Genomic DNA, 18019 nt, shown 5'->3' with positions numbered 1-18019 from the left:
GTTCATTTCTTTTCCAAGGTACTTTAAACCAAAATTATTTTTAACACGCTAATAAACTATGTAAACTCATGATTGCTATACTATACAATACTATAGGGTTTAGCCACTGTATGTGCATCTTATAACCAGATTAAGTGAACTTTTGCACAAAAACAAAATATTTTTGTAGTCAGTGGATTGGTGTTATCATTAATACAGTAAAAATAATCCTCATTTCATAATAGAAAAATAATTAGCATATTATTTCAGGCTATGATCGTTTGGATTATTTGTATTATACCTCATGTCCATTATAGGATTCAAACTATGTAAAAGTGATGAATTTGTTATTTGCTGCAAATTTCCACACTAATAATATTCATACTAACAAATAAGTGTAGCTAATATTATTTAATACTTGCAACTGTTATATTAACATTCTTACCATATTATCCCACCTTCCTGGCCATGTCTGTTTTGTTTGAGATCTTCTTTGTAACCAAATGCACAGCCCTTTTTCTGGATCCATGACATATCCATTTATGTCTACTCCATAATTACATATACCAAACAGACCTAAAACATATAGTTATACATATTATATAGTTATACCTTCGGGCACAGCTAGCAGCTGTATACGTGGCCATGTAATTCACTAAAACACGATACAGGGTTTACCGATACTTGGTAAAAAACAAAGTATTAATTTTTTAGGATATCCAACAAAGTCTAGATTGATGTTTATTCCTACAAATTGGAGTAAACAAAGTGATTTGTTACTGCTAGTTATGGTGTTTTCTGATTCATAGAAAGATATATTGTAACAGCTGTTCGTTTTCAATTGTCCCTCTGGCACCTCAATTAGCACCAGCATGGTTACTTGTTGATTGTTTACTTTCTGTGTTTATATACCAAGCGTTAGTCTATAGTTTCGATTCAGGGTTTAAGCAGAGATGAAAATTTTCTTAGCAAAAATGCTACAAGCTCTTCAGACTTTTTAGCAAGATTACTTGTCTTGCAGTAAATATTAATAGCATTGGTATTCCATGGGAGATTACAATAATACTTATCGAAAAACAGTCTGTAGTTCTATAATACTTAGCCTCCAGAACTAATATTTACAATAATATAAGTAGTGTTGTTAAAAACCTCTATATAATTAAACGATTTTTGTGGAGAGGTTTTATTGAGTCAGTATTACTTTTTTATTTATTTTTAACACATCATTTTACAGAATTATGGCCCCACCAAGTCAACATGACTTATCGGTGAGGTCTATAATGAAACTTAAAAAAAAGCAAGATACAAAATTACATTACAGTTTTAAAAATTGTTTGCTTTGCTTAGTTTAGTTTATATTTTTAGTATAGTTAGGAAAAAAAGGTTTTAGATTTATTGTAAAATTATACAAAAAAACTAAACGTATTCTTTTAATTTAAAATACAAAATAAAATTAATTAGAATGGTTAGTTTTAATAAAACAAGTTACTTTTAACATCAGATAATCTTTAAAAAAAAACTAGGCTCTACCAACATCATTAAATCTGTAGTCTTCTTTGTTCTGTAAACACTAATGTTTAAACCTCATTGAAATGGATTTTTTTCTATTGGTACCTTCAATAGAGATTATTAACAAATTGCTTAGATTGGTTATGCTTAACCTTTTATGAATGTCTGACATTTCAAAATAAAATCTACTTATAACATAACCTCAAATTTTCGGTACTAGTTATAGATGTCAAAACAAGACGTTTAGAAGTGTACAACATACGTTTTTGTTCGTATGTGTGTCAGCCACGGCGCATCAGCACCAATGTCATAACAACAAGCATGGCCGTTCGTTGGTTACTACTCTCACATCAAAAAGTATAGATAACCTAGTTTGAACATGACCTCAAACTAACTAGATGAGCAAAAATTACGGGAGTTAAATTAAAATAGCTAGTGTATTTTTGTGTCTAGATGTAAATCAAACTGTTTATAAACATTAATTTTAAGTTTTTATGTCGGTAAGGATAAAAAATAGTACCTGTTTTGGCGCTTTTCACCCAAACTACAATTTTCAACATTCATAACCAGGAAAACTTGTAACCCTATTGAGAACAAAGTTTTATACAAGATAATATGTACAAGAGTGGTAACTTAGAGCATGTAATGTTAAAATTTTTGAATTATATGCATAAAAGTTTTTGTCGAACCAGTTGTTTGTAAACCATTTTATAACCTTTATTCTCAACCAGGTTTGGTTAAAAAACCACGGTATGGGTCACATTATTGAGCGTACAGTCATAATTGTTTTTAAGACAATATAAATTTATAAAAACAATTTAAAACTATAATTTTTAACACCACTTTAATTTAATTAAACAGATTTTGTTCATTTGTCATGGCTGGTGCCTGCTTGTTGGAATGCGCAAACCGTCAGACCGTCGAGGACGATGTTGCGACGATCATGCACGGTCCACTCACACTCTTAAGTGCATGAGGAAGCCGTAATAAATTAAATATTGTTTTAATATATTAGACCATTTCCCATTAGCTTTTTTCATACGAGCTTTGATCCTCCAATGGCAAGTTTAACAATCCATAATTTATTTTTAAATTTTACAGTTTAATAGTAAAGTGACAACACTGGTACCTTTTGTCTTTTTTACAGACACAAAACTTGTATACTGTTTGTAAATAATTTGCTTTATACGTTTAGACACAGAAATAAACAAGCTTAAGTTTAATGTAATTCCCATAATTTTAGTACTATTAGTTAGTTTATGGTTAATGTTCAAACTTAGGTATCTATACTGTATGATCTGAGAGTAGGCAAGGGTTTTCCAACCAGGCAGTTTGTCTACCGGCGGCACGACATGGTGTCTAATATTTTATATACATGAAATTATGAGTGATGTTCTCAAAGTATCATTTAAAAACAATATTTTTAACGCTGCAAACTGATTTTCAAAATGCTATATACTTTTCGCTGATAGTTCTTACTAGTTTTCGTTGTAATTTTGCAAGAGCTTTTCTCAACAGCGACGCATTTTCTTGGCTTTTTTGTCAAATGCCACAAATGCGATCGCAGCTTAAACTCTTGATTATTACCGTTTCGATTATTAGTGTTTTGTTAATCAATAGTTTTACCTTGTGTGTTGAGCCACTGGAGAATTAACACGGTTTGGGATGACAGAATGTTTGGGGTTACATGATCAAAAGAATGCAATCCTATTGGCTGTTGGATAATGTGAGATTAAGAATTATGCCACTTATAATAAAGTGAGATTGAGTAATGAAAACCTCTTTTCAACATTGGTTTTTTATAGAATTTAGTTACTTTTGGAAAAATATTAATGCATAAAGTAGACAATTCTGTTAAGCGAATCCAAGGTTAAACTTCAATTTAGAAAAAAGGGATATTGTGAGTGTTGGCATGGACTGCCTCAAATATTGAAGATTAAATTATATAGAAACTAACTGCATATAAGTACATGTTAACCCAATCCAGTTTTAATGAGTCAAAGAATATAATTTTTGACAAAAATTGTTTTAATATTTCTATTTTTACCACTGAAATGAATGTAACATGCCAGCTAAACTCCAAGAAAGACTTGTTGAGACCTACATAAAACAACATTTCTAGTTTATAAAACAAACACAAAACAGGGGCACAAGATAACACAAAACATGTGATATGGTCAATATCTCCTTAGATTCCTCTTATCTTTTTTAAAACTGTGTTATCCAGCTTATCTTAAAATATCACTTTCAGCTGTTGGTAGAAAGGCAGATTTCATGTGTGGCTGTAATCTTTAAACGTGATGAAAATGTTTAAAGGTTAATTTGTACAACACTAATGAATTAATGGCTCCTTATTGTTTAGCATGTAAAATTTTTTTTAACATTAGAAACTCCATTGTCATTGAATCTTAAACATTTAAATCTTAATAGGTATATTAGTGTTTCTAAAAATGTGGTCTTAGTTTGGTTGCAATCAGCTATAAATTATGTTTGTAAATATATTTACTTGTATTGCTTTTAAGTTATAATAATAATTAACTACACACCAAAACAAAATTAAAGAAACACAAGAAAAGTTTCAAACCTTTATTTCATATATTGTAATTAATATTTCATTTAATATGCAGGGGAAAAGTTAAATTACCAACACATATACTGAGTATTGCAAATATCACAAAAACTAACATTCAGTATAAAGTCTGATTAAAATCGAAAACATTTTATTCAATAGAGGATTATTTAGAAAAGTAATATCTGATAGTTCGAAGTTTAAGATCATTTATTGCATTTAGTATGTATACATTATTTTTTTTATTAAAACTCATATTTTATCATTGGCAACAGTCAAATTATACTTTTTGTTTGTTTATGTTTATGTTAATACAACGAAATATTGTATGAATGAAGTTTTTCTTTTAAATTATGTCAAACTGTATATATATATATATATATATATATATATATATATATATAAAATATACAAAATATTAAGCTTATATTCTTTTTACATTAACTAGTTAGAAAAACAAAAATAATAACCGATAATATATTATTACTGTATGGTTTTCAAGTATTTTTAGTTTAAAAATAGTAAAATAGTTCAATAAAACAATGTTGAATAGCTCTCCTCAATAGCTTTAGTGATTTAATTTCAACACAAGTTAAAATATCTGCTCCAGATGGGATGATGTCAATGAGAGACTAAAGTATTTATAAATATAAGCAGGAGCTGCCAAAAGTACACAAGGAATCTCTTGTAGACAGTTTTGCTTTCCTAAACACCAGGAAAATATTCAAATTTGGAGACTGCATAATTTGCATTATAATAATATGTTATACAAAACTTTGAAACATTTTTTGAGTAAGGCAATGCAGATAAAATCTGGAGTAATAGTAAACTGTAACTTGTTGCGATAAGAAGGAGAGAAATGTGCTTTGTTTAGTGGTAAAATTTTAATTTTTTATAAATAATGTAAAATGCAATAAAAATATTGTATCATGTACTCTATTTAAAACTGCAAATTTTAAGGACAAATTTGTTTAACTTGTTGATTTTATGAAGAGAGTAATTCTTTATTGGCATATGAGCGTGATATCTGATACTTACAGGTTGCACAGCGATCCATTTTAAGAAGAGCTTCAGCAGAGTAACCTGCACGGACATCAAAACACTGAAACAGAATAATTATTAATTGAAATCTATTTGATGGAATATACAATAGTAAAAAAAGTAGATTATTAAAAGTGTTAAGTAAACTTCCAGTTACAAAGTTCAAGAACCCACTGCTATGGTTGAGAGAAAATTTAAAAAAGAAACTATAGTTATGCACATTTAATTTTCCCAGTGAACAACATCTGTTTATATTTTAATTCTTTTACTCATATTTTGTAAAATGCAATGTTCGATTTCTTTTGTTTATTCTACATATTTGTACAATCTGTATTTTTCAATTTCAATAGATGTATTGTTCTGTAAAACCAAAAAATAATGTAAAAATAGAAATAAAATACAGCATAAAACTTTGAGGCCGCTAATTGGCGCATTATTTCTCAAAGAATACGACTTGGACAAAATATTATAATATGTATGTATGTAAATTACTCCCTTACATTACATTAGGGGACAATTACAACTAACAAAGGACTCACGAAATTTTATGGAGCGACTTTTTTCATGAATGATAAACAAATTTGTACAAAAATAGACTTTATCCTCTTATGGTAGAAAAAATAAGTTCTACAAAAAATTATTCTCAAAAATTTTGAGATGCTGGTTTTGAGATGTAACAGATCTGAAGACTCAAATTATTCTTTATTAAGCTTCTATACAACATTTGTTTTTTAAATTATTTTCTTCATAATGTGACCTGTGTTTAGCTATGCTATTCTTTATAAACTGGCAGTGACAATAATGAATAAATGAAATCATTGTGCACCTATTGAACAGAATTTCCAAACATTTGGCTGGATCTATCATAAAAAAGAGTAAAAGGCTAGAAATGACAAAATATTACATAATTTGCTATATAACTTTAAGCATGATAAGGTGAACCTCTCGAGATTAAATAATAACCCCCCACCACCATTAATAATGGTAAGACAAACTTAAGCTAAACTTCATAGGACGAAATCTAAAATGGCTTGCCGTTGAAGTAAATAAAATAAAGTTATCTGCAGAGCTGGAATAAGATACAAAATTGGAGTGGGTGTTAACTCTTCCACGTGAATATAAAAAAAATGCAGCAATATTTTGATTCTTAGTACTCAGAGTAATAAAATCTTATAAAAGACATGTGAAGATCAACCAAGAAATCCAGGAATAAAAACTAATCATCATTAATTTAATATCTATATTTTAATATCAGTTACGAACACAATGTTTTTAAAGTTGACTATTTAATCCTCAACTGCACTATATGTAAATACATATTATAACTTGCAGAGCCTTCACTGCTACACCTGTCTCTTCTATGCTAGCGTCAACTTGCCAAATTAAGAAGCTCCTGCCATCTAGCAACATCAAATGTGAATTATTAGAATAATGTCCAATTAATGAAATTTTGGATTGGTGCTGCTCAGAAATGAATTATATTTGAACTAATATAAAACTATTTGCAATTCTATTCTATAAAAGGTTAATTAAATGTAAGTGCAGCAAAGCTGTTTTTACAGTGTGCCTCCTTTAATGAATCTGTGATTTCGGATAGGTGTTTGTATCTAAAGTGAGACATAATCCTTTATTATTATTACTGGACAAAATAATTGTTTCCAGATATCGAGAATTTGGGCTATCATTGCGATGTCAGATTATATTGTGTTGTGTCATACCTTGCTTTCCACAAATGCAAGAGTTACCAAGCTGATATAATTGTTAAACAATTTTTACTGTTAACAAAGATAACATTTGACATATATTACATTCTTTATTTGGGTAAATTTTATAATTAGTAAAGATTATATTGTGTTGTGTCATACCTTGCTTTCCACAAATGCAAGAGTTACCAAGCTGATATAATTGTTAAACAATTTTTACTGTTAATAAAGATAACATTTGACATATATTACATTCTTTATTTGGGTAAATTTTATAATTAGTAAAGATTATATTGTGTTGTGTCATACCTTGCTTTCCACAAATCCAAAAGTTACCAAGCTGGTATAATTGTTAAACAATTTTTACTGTTAATAAAGATAACATTTGACATATATTACATTCTTTATTTGGGTAAATTTTATAATTAGTAAAGATTATAACCTGATTAGTTTTCTCTTCAACACCCTTCAAATACCAAGGAAACCTCGCAGTGAGGTGTTAAGAAGAATACATCAGTAATTCAGAAGTTAAGGAGTTAATTGCATTCATACTTAAGTAATGCACTCCATTGCCTATTTTTTACTACTGTAATTTGCTACATGTGGCAACTGTATATTTATTTGTAAACTATCTGAACATATTTTAATTATCTTTGTTTGTTAAAACTATACAATCTTCCTAGATATTTTATTTACAATAAATGGGAGTAATTAATTATTTATGTTTTATTGAAAAATTATATGAAACCAACCTCATCCCGCCATCCTTTGAGAGTTATGAATGTTTCTTGAGCACGACATTCTTTGAGGACTTCCTCCACCTTGGCAGACCGTTCAGTATAATCTCTAAACGCTGGATTTAATGTAACACAATTCTTCTGGATACTGAAGACTTCCGGATATTTGGATAGCTTGCTGAGCACATCCGGTCGCACCAATCCGACTTGTTTTCCAGCCACTATAAATGGCCAACTGGTGCCACTCTGCAGTCCTGAAAAAATTTAATTTGTTGGATAAGAAATAACAGTTTTAAAACAAACTTTTACAACAAAAATCTGAGTTGTAAATAAACACCATGTTTTTTTAATGGTGCAATTTCACATATATATTTTGGTGTACAGTTGATGTAAAACTTATACTTTTACAAATTTAACTCACACTCACCTATGATTTGATAATTATATATATATATATATATATATATATATATATATATATATATATATATATATAAATAAATATGCAGAGTGTTATACAGTTCTGGGATAAGCTTTCAATTTTTTTAAATATTTTAACCATGTAACTGGCTTTAAGCGATTTTTGACACATTAACTATTTTGTAATATTAACTCTCACAATTAACTCTTATTTTTGTTTTATTCGGACTAAAACTTATGTTCATGGAAAGAGCCAAAGTTTCATATTATTACATAAAACATTCAATTGTTGTGACCCTCGTTTACGTAATGACATTTACATTTTCAATCACAATTCTTAATTAATTTCCTAATACTCAAAAATTACAGTTTGCTAAAAGTTCCTGTCAGAGTTTGTAACGTTCTTTATGATTGTGAGTGTTGTCAGTGGTAAGAGAGTACTCTGGGCTTTCAGAATCATTGTTTCAAAACCGATAAGTAAATCAGTTACAATGACTGTTAGAAAGATTGATTGTTTATAAAATCCCAAAATGTCATAAAATCAATGTTTTACATTATATAAACCTATTAAACTATCATAATATTTTTGTATATGAAAATTTAGCTTTGAGAAAAAAATAAATTCATCCAATAAAAATCTACTTTTAAAATTGCATACAAAAAAAGTACAAAATGAAATTTTTAGGATGTTTACTTTTTATAGATATATTATTCAAAAGTATCAATAATGTTCTTTTACTCAAATATTTATTTATAATTTTTGAGTTAGATGTATTACAAAACTGTTTATATTTTGAATTGCCTAATAAAATTAATGAAGATATCAAATTCCATTTAAAACAGTTGCTCATATTCAATATGCTATATTTTAATTCATCTACAATGAGGCGAATGTATGTGTCTAAGGATGTTTTTTCATAAATGCAGTAAAACTTTAATAATATGAGTTTTCAAAAGATCAGTAACTCAAGATCTATGGATTATTGATGGTACGGCCATAAAACTTAAATTTTCTTTGTGCAGCCAATGAAGGGTATACTTTCTTAAATGAACCCTATTTGTTTAATAAATTTGCCTTATTCGGTTTAATGACATTTACTCCATAAACGCTGAGTTTTTGTATAAAGATTCTTCAAGACATTTGTGTATTTTTTAGAGGAGGTAAGTCTGCAGCATGGATATCACGTGCAAAGACTTCAAATTTGAAGATAAGCCAATAAAGAATGATTCAACATCTAGTAACCTTGGCTCAGTTCAAGTACATTCTAATGATAAGCCAAAAAGGAGATTTAGATACCATATTTAGCTTAACAAAAAAAGTAGGCTGAGGCTTTCTTGAAAAAATCTGAGATGGGGAACTTTCCCTAACTCGATGTAAATTTGACATTACTTAAAATACTTAACCCTTCAAAAATCATTGAAATTGAAATACATAATTATTAACTTACAAAATGTTTCTTTTTTTACTAAAGTTGACTTTTTAAAGTTTTGATACACTAAGTGTTTTTAGTATTCATACTAATATGGGAAAAAATAAATTAAACAACATATTTCCTTAAAGTAATATACATCACTAGTTCGTGTGCAGAAAATGAAAAATAAATTCCTGATAATAGTAGAGATAAATGAAGTTAAAACTTTGAAACTGTTTTTCTCAAAAGTAACTGATGGTCAGTTAAAACCTTGTCAAACCAAGGTAGCGACTTAAAGAATTAAAAAAAATAAATACACATTATTTTAACTTTTTAGTGTTGTAATACAAAAAAAATGTATATTAATAATGATCTAAATAGGCTTATTTGTTATATACACTCTAAGATGTGTCCTGGTAGTCTACTTTTAGGTAATTTTATAGAAATCTGCCTATTGCATGCAATTGCCCTCATGACGGAATTTCCAGAAGATTTTTTGCATTTTCTTTGCACAACTCCCAAAATCAAAAACCAACATAATCTGAAAATATACTTGCATACGTGTGTGTATCGAATTATAGAATATTACGCGAGCTTGTGAACACGATAACAGATAAATATATAATAAATATTAAAATAAACTTGCTATAAAGGCAGTCCTTTCACATAGCTTGGATGAGTTTGTTAGGCAGTTCTAATCAATAAAAATTTTTAAGTTGACTGCAATCGCATTCAGGCAAAAATCTTAACTCGACTAATCCCAACATAGACCCAAATGATACATTTTTTTTAATAGACAACTTTTATTCCTCCACTTTTGTTGATACCTTAAATATTTCAAGAAGGCAGCCAATGAAAGTTTGAAAAAGGAACAGTTGTATATTAGTTATTATGCAATGTAGTGTGAAACAAAAAGTGTTTTAGAATTCTCAGATCATTTACAATAATGATTGTTCTACTTTGCTTTTGATACCTCATACGAAACCAGATTAGGCACAAATTTTAAGGTAGTATACAATATTAGGGAAATAATTGTGAACACAATAACTACCGTAGTTAATAATAGATTCAGACTAAACGTGGTACGATACAGTATTTACACAAAGCTTGGTTGAGTTTAACCCTTTAAGGAGTAATCACGTGTTAAGACGTGATTATATTTTAGACATAGAGGAGTAGCTATTTTTAGACTAATAAACGTCCAGAGAGTAGAGATTTTTTTTAACGTTATTTTTATAAAATCACTTTTATATAATTGTTGGAGTATCAAAATATGTATTTTACCTTTCGAAAATGAAAAAAAAAAATATTAACAGTAAATTTTGAGTTGTCATTGCGTAATATGACTTTATGGAATACATTAATGTGCAAGGCAGGTTTAGCAAAATAAATAAAAGCCCTTGAGTTTTATAAATGCATTGTTCTAATAGAACATTATTTATTACTTGATGTTTATTACAAGAAAACATGAATACTGAAAAAATTAAGTATATAGTGGTTTTAGTCACTTTTCAGAAAATGTTTTTCGAGTGAAAGTCTCTAAAACATGGATGAACACATAGGGACACTTCACACTGTGCACATTGATAGACAGTAGACAGTGTCTTTTCTCTTCTTTTCTTTGAGCTTTGTGTTGCTACACACATAACATTGACGCTGCCATAGTCTCTTCTTTGCCTCATTGTAGGGAAGAGGACTCGGGAAGTGACGACCTGTCAGGTGCATCGGATGTTTTTCACCTACCAACTATTATATTTTAGGTCTAATTGGCAAAATTTACTATTAATAAAGTAAATTAGTAATAATAACAGACCGATAAATGAAACAGTAATATTTCCCGATAAAACCGGCTCAAGACGTGATTACTCCTCTATGGCACAACATGTGTAAATGTCTTAAGACGTGATTACTATTTAAGCGTAAAAGGAATTACTACTTAAAGGGTTAATAGCCAGTCTTAACCAATTAAATGTTTCAAATCGGTGGTCATTCGCGTTTGGGCCAAATTTTAATCTCGGGTATTTCATATAAACCAAAATTGACATCTTTATTAAAATTTTCATGCAAAATGTATTCTTACTTATTTTTTATAGCTCATAAGGTTTCAAGGGGGCAGCCGTTTAAAGTTATTACTAGCCTACTTACATATATCAATTGATATATCAACTAATCCGTAAATATGTTTAAAACAGAATTTCGGATTAGTTGTAAACAAATCAAGATCAGATTTTACCAAAGAAATGTATATGCTTAAAACAATTGTTGTCCTATAAGGTTTCAAGATTATAGGATTCCTAAATGTCTGAAAGTGTTATGATTATATTAACATTCCCACATTGAGAGTTATTGTCTCATCAGTTTTGTCCATATTAAACAGCTGAACTAATAATGTATCTTCTGTTTGACATACAGAGCCCACATGTGAAATTAGTTTCTTCAGACTGAGTCGGAAGGGATATTTTAATTCATTAACTAAAATGTGCTTAAAAATATAAAATATATGAAACTTGAAACTTTTAAAATAAGTAATACCATGTATATATACTATAAATATAATTTCAGTATATTCATTCAATGTCATCATTCTTAGTTGGTAAACATTAATTTTAAATGTTTGCACTACAGTTAATTGTGGTAATTTTAATACTTGTTATAATTTAAAATAAAACTGCCTTGCATTTTTGAGATGTGTTTTAGGTTGAATTTTGCTTTAAGTTGAAAAAGTTTTTTTACTTATTACACCTAGTGCTATAAAAATGTTTGGTAATTAAATAAATCAATGAAACAAATATCACACATACAACGAAAAAGCTAAGAAAAGATAGAGCAGTATTACAAAATATAATAAAAATAAACTTTAAAATTAAGAAAATATTGTAATTTTTTATCACAATATCCCACACCTACTATTTCTTACAGATCAATTACAATTCAATTTAGAGGAAATGAAAATTGACATATTAGCATTATCGCAACATGAAATGACTGTGGCAAACTCAGTATATGGATATATATCTTGACTTAGAAAATTACTCAGTGGGGTAATTTGTCCCCTGTACAGACGCTCTAGGTGATAGGGTTATAAATTAGAAAATTATTACTACCGAAATTGCCTTGATCTCTGAGATCAGGAAGTATAGAAGAAAAATAGTTTTAATTATACGAGACGAGACAGAATTTAAACTTGGAAATTATTCTTTTGTTATTGGCATGTTTATACTGTCCCCCCGAAATGTTGGGTACAGTTTTTAGAAAAATAGAAAAAGATATAAATTGGTTATGCCCTATCTTACCAATTAATTAACAGCTATATGTGGTAACACACAGAGGTGCAGAACATGGTTGACCACCCAACATTTCTCCAGAGTGGTAAATTTCCTCAGTACAAATATTTCTAATATCATTTGGTTTTTGAATATAACATATAAATAGAAGTAGATGTAGTAAATATTTGTTAATGCACCAATGAATTTAACTACCAACACTTCACCAAAAGATTTGAATGAAAACCTTAGTTAAAAACATGGGCATTAGTCAATATTTAAAACTTATATAATAATTAACAAAGTTGTATATTTGCATGTATGAAAAATACATCTTGAATATATATATATATATATATATATATATATATATATATATATATATATACAGTATATATATAATATTTTGAAATATTTTTTCAATCAAACATTAAAAATATAAATTATTAATAAAAGAAATCTAACATTAATATATAACAGGTGTTTCTGAAAAAAGGTGCCCATAAGTCAGGGCGTGATTCCTCAACATCAAAATAAGAAAAAAAGGTCTAATTAACATAGGTCCGAAATGCTTAGTTACCAAGTTATACAGGGTGAAAGATTTCGTCTGAATTTCAGTTCCCCTGCTGCAACGAAGCCCTACGGGTATTTGTTTGGCTGTTAATTAAGATGTTCAATTTAGCGTACTTTATGTAAAGTGAACTGAAAAAATTGAATAAAACCGTTTCCCAGACCTGTAGCTACAGTAATTTTTAAGATATGTGACGAAATACGCGAAACTTGGTCCCGAAAAAACAAGTTACATTTAGGTTTGAAGCAGATTTACTATGTTAAATGTACAATAAACACAAAATATTTTTTTCACGTACTTGTAGAAAATTTAAATTTCGAAGAGAAAGGTGTAAAATAAGTCTATAATAGACAAACGCAAACTTTAAAAAATAATCCTTAATTACATACAAAACGCATGAAAAATAGACAAAATCTGTTAAGCTCTCTACAAATGTAATATTGAAATTAAAACAGCTGTTTAATATTAAAATATTTGATTGAGAAACAAACTAATTTCTATTTAAAAACATATGTTTTAACAATGTAACATTGTTTATAATAATTTAAATAAACATTACAAGCAGCTATTTTTCCATTGCTCATTAAGTGCGTGTGTTGATCTGTACTTTAATACAAGTTAGTGCGAGTGCCGTTGAAGTTAATTTTTGATAGCTAATAATATCTTATTCATCATGGCAGGTAAATGATGAATATTATGTACACTAATGGTGAAATGGCAGACATGCATTTAATGTACGGTCTTGCACATTGCAACAGTCGTCAGGCTAGACGACTCTATCAGGAACATTTTCCTCATAGAGACAGTTTACCGACTCATAAAATGTTTTCTTCCATTCATAGAAGGCTAAGCTAGACGGGAACCTTTAAATCTGGAAAAGTTGGTAGATCAGGACGGCCACGTACAACGTGTACAGCTGAATTGGAGGAGGGCGTGTTGGACGAAATAGAGAATCATCCTGGAAGAAGTACTAGAGAACTAGCCTTGGGATTTCGTGTATAGTAATTCAATTGTGTCTGGAAGATTTTACACGAGCAGCAGTTGCATTCTTATCACTATCAAAGGGTCCAGGCTCTTTTGCCTCGAGATTACTTTCCTCGTGTTCAGCTATGCCAATGGCTTATCCAAAGGTGCAGAAATCCACATTTTTTAAATTACATTATCTTTACTGATGAAGCAAAATTTTCAAGAATGGCTATTCTTAACACCCACAATACTCACATGTGGGGCAATTGAAAATCCACGTGCTATTTCAGAACACACCGTCACCAATATCAGTTTTCTATAAACGTATGGGCTGCTATTCTGGGTGATAAAATTTTTATTAGTTTTTTACCTGATAACGCTCAATGGTGAAAATTATTTACATTTCTTGACGACTAATCTGAATGAGTTACTCGAAGATGTGCCACTATACACACGCAACAACATGTGGTTCATGCAGGGATGGAGCTCCAGCTCATTACACAATAACAAGTAAGAGAATTTTTTAAATGAATCATATCCAAACAGATGGATTGGTCGAGGAGCCCCAGTAGCATGGCCTGCAAGGTCACCTGACCTCAATCCTCTAGACTTTTTCTTATGGGGACATTTAAAGACGCTTGTCTACGACTCGCCTGTGGATACCATAGAAGAGTTGCGAATAAGGATTGTTAACGGGATTCAAAGGATACGTGAGACACCTGGGATCTTCGAAAGAGTTCGGCAGTCTATGAGAAGACGGCTGGATGCTTGTATTTTGAATGAGGGGAAACATTTTGAACATCTACTGTGATGTGGTTAGTTTTTTTAGGACAAGTGTAACTTTTTTGTTGAATGATAATTCAGATAACTTTTTTTATGTATGATAATGTATGATTGTTAAAAATATTTACTTGATAAAAAATAATAGTAACTCATTAATTTGTTTTAATAAAACAGCTGTTTTAATTTCATATTACATTTGTAGAGAGCTTAACAGATTTTGTCTATTTTTCATGCGTTTTGTATGTAATTAAGGATTATTTTTTAAAGTTTGCGTTTGTCTATTATAGACTTAATTTTTACATCTTTCTCTTCGAAACTAAATTTTCTACAAGTACCGTGAAAAAATATTTTGTGTTTATTCTACATTTAAACATAGTAAATCTGCTTCAAACCTAAAATGTAACTTGTTTATTTTTTCGGGACCAAGTTTCGCGTATTTCGTCACATATCTTAAAAATTACTGTAGCTACAGGTCTGGAAACGGTTTTATTCAATTTTTCAGTTCATTTTACATAAAGTACGCTAAATTTTACATCTTAATTAACAGCCAACAAATACCCGTAGGGCTTCGTTGCAGCAGGGGAACTGAAATTCAGACGAAATCTTTCACCCTGTAATAACTTGGTAACTAAGCATTTTCGGACCTATGTTTAATTAGACCTTTTTTTCTTATTTTGATGTGAGGAATCACGCCCTGAAATTATGGGCACCTTTTTTCAGAACACCCTGTATATATATACATACACCCACACCCATATTTTATCTGTACACAAAGAAACACAGAATTGTAAAATAGTACATCCCCAGTTCAGTTTTCTCCCCTTTCCGAGTTTTATTTGTAGTGGTGCTCTTGTTACTATCTACTATTCAAGACCTACATCAGTTCTCAAGGTCCTCAGGTTTAGACTGTAAATGATTTGGATTACACTAAAGTTATAGAGATCAAATGCATCCACCAAATAGGGGATAGCCTACTATGTTTAATTACAGATTGGTATAATAATGTTTTCTATTTATAACAAAACTATTATTTAGTGTTTAAAACTTTTACTTGAAAATAAATATATAAAATTAACTTATAAAAAATAAATTAGAACAAACTTGTTTATGCAAAGCTCAACTTGTAAATATCAAATTATTCATATACCATATGTATCTGTTTTAATACCCGATTTCAAAACAACTTTCACTAATTACTGTATACACAGTTTACTGTTGATGTTTTAAATAATATTTTATAATCAATGACAATGCACAGTTCCAATAAAAACTTATGGTTAAACTGCGGTCTCATGAATGGTCTCGTGACAAGTGCGCAATGATGCCAACAGATTGGCCACTGACCAACTCGCGCACACAGTGAGCAGTTGAGATGTTTGAGACAGGCCTTGTCATCAACAAGTTGGGTTATTAATCTAGTGCACTTTTTTCTTTTTCTTGTTTTATGATTTTTTATTTTTCTTTCTTTTATTTAGTGTAATTATTTTATGTTTCTTTCAAATTTCCCTAAATTTATCACAGTTGATTAAACACATAGTGATCGAACATGTTCTAAAGCTGGAAACATAGGTCACAGAAAACATCCTATATAACATTAGGAAAGTTGCCTCAGCCCAGCAAACAATAAGGTGCGGAGTTTCCTAAGGCTCAATATTGAGATACCCAATATAAGCAATAAATCATGATTTTTGCTTTTGAATCTATAAAATCCCTTACAGAGATTTGTTTTGGTTATAATAAGTATTTAATCTACTGACGTCAGACTATAGTTTTAAACTAATTATATTTAGTGATAACAACTCTTTACCAATATAATGTCTCGAAAAGCCTTGTTCTAAAAATAAAAATTATTACTAACTACAACTACTTTACATAAGTAATAATTATCACTATCAGCTAACCATACACAGACTGACTATTTGGCAGAAACTGGTAACTTTCAGTCTCTTTATCTATTTGTCTAACAGAGACATTACTATTAGTGATTGATGATGTCTGATGGATGATTTTCATATAAGAAAATATGATCTGGTAAAATCATATCCCTTGATATTTTTAATCCTTTTAATGCAATTTCAACCTTCACAAATATTAGTGCTGCTGACTGACTATTAATTCCTTTCTTAGAAAAAGTTCCGCTATCAATTTAAAGAAAAGCCCATTCTAATACTTATACAATTAAAATTAGCTCTCAGCTCCTAGACTAAAACTGACAAATATAGAGGATTGCAACAAGATAGAGTAGTGAGGGAGCCATTGGGACTGGTTTCTTTTATCAAATACCCTGTATAAAAATTATGCAAATTTGATTTTTATTTAAGTGTTTTTTCTTTTATGTAAACATGTTGTTTCCACACTAACTCAAGTTTAACTTGTATTGCTATATCTATTTGCTTTGTATTTGTATATAATAGGGAGTGCTCTGTAAATTCACATCTACTCTTTATATCAATAATACGGAAATAGCAATTATTTATACAAAATAATTATAAATTAATGTAGCCAACTAATAAATATATATTTAATAGAAAAATTATATTGTAAAATTCTATTGATTATTTTTTAACAAGTTATTAGACCTTACATTACAATAACATTTTGATAAGACGATCAACGCAGCCTCCCTACATGAACCAGTTGCAGCTTTTAACAGCAGTAATGACATAAATTCTTGATGGCTTGGTACATTGTTCCAACAGTGCTGCAAATCTGCCATTTGTTCAGCTAATTTTAATGCTTGAATATGGACAACAGTTATAGGATCCTTATGATTACAATAGACTGGTAGCTCAACTAGAGACAGAACATATTCAATATTTATAAACTTAAAAAGAAGAAATCTACAATATTGGTATCAATAGAAGACAGCCACTTTCAATCAATGCAGTATAATGAAACACTGTACTGGTCCAAATTTCTGCATGAAGACCCATGAAAATAAATGTCAAACACCAGACATATGCAGAGAGGCCATGGCAGTTGGCGTCTCCACACTTCAATATCTCACAATGACATAGTTCGATGGAAAATAATCAAATTATTGACAAACACATAATTTGTTTTTGA

The 18019-nt window shown here is 29.5% G+C and overlaps 1 protein-coding gene across 2 annotated transcripts in view; it reads right to left on the bottom strand.

Annotated features, from left to right (window-relative positions):
• LOC124359808 (uncharacterized protein YJR142W) overlaps positions 1-18019 on the bottom strand; it is a 66951-nt gene that overhangs the window by 25486 nt on the left and 23446 nt on the right. For both annotated transcript variants that reach the window (XM_046812854.1, XM_046812863.1), the window contains 3 exons: positions 7554-7792; positions 5096-5159; positions 425-555 (listed from right to left, as the gene is read on the bottom strand). In XM_046812854.1, the coding sequence (XP_046668810.1) occupies positions 425-555; positions 5096-5159; positions 7554-7792 (434 nt within the window). The remainder of the gene's footprint in view (positions 1-424; positions 556-5095; positions 5160-7553; positions 7793-18019) is intronic.

Source organism: Homalodisca vitripennis, chromosome 1 (genome assembly GCF_021130785.1).
Source record: "Homalodisca vitripennis isolate AUS2020 chromosome 1, UT_GWSS_2.1, whole genome shotgun sequence".
Taxonomy (NCBI): Eukaryota; Metazoa; Arthropoda; class Insecta; order Hemiptera; family Cicadellidae; genus Homalodisca; species Homalodisca vitripennis.
This window is presented reverse-complemented; position numbering and strand designations above follow the sequence as displayed.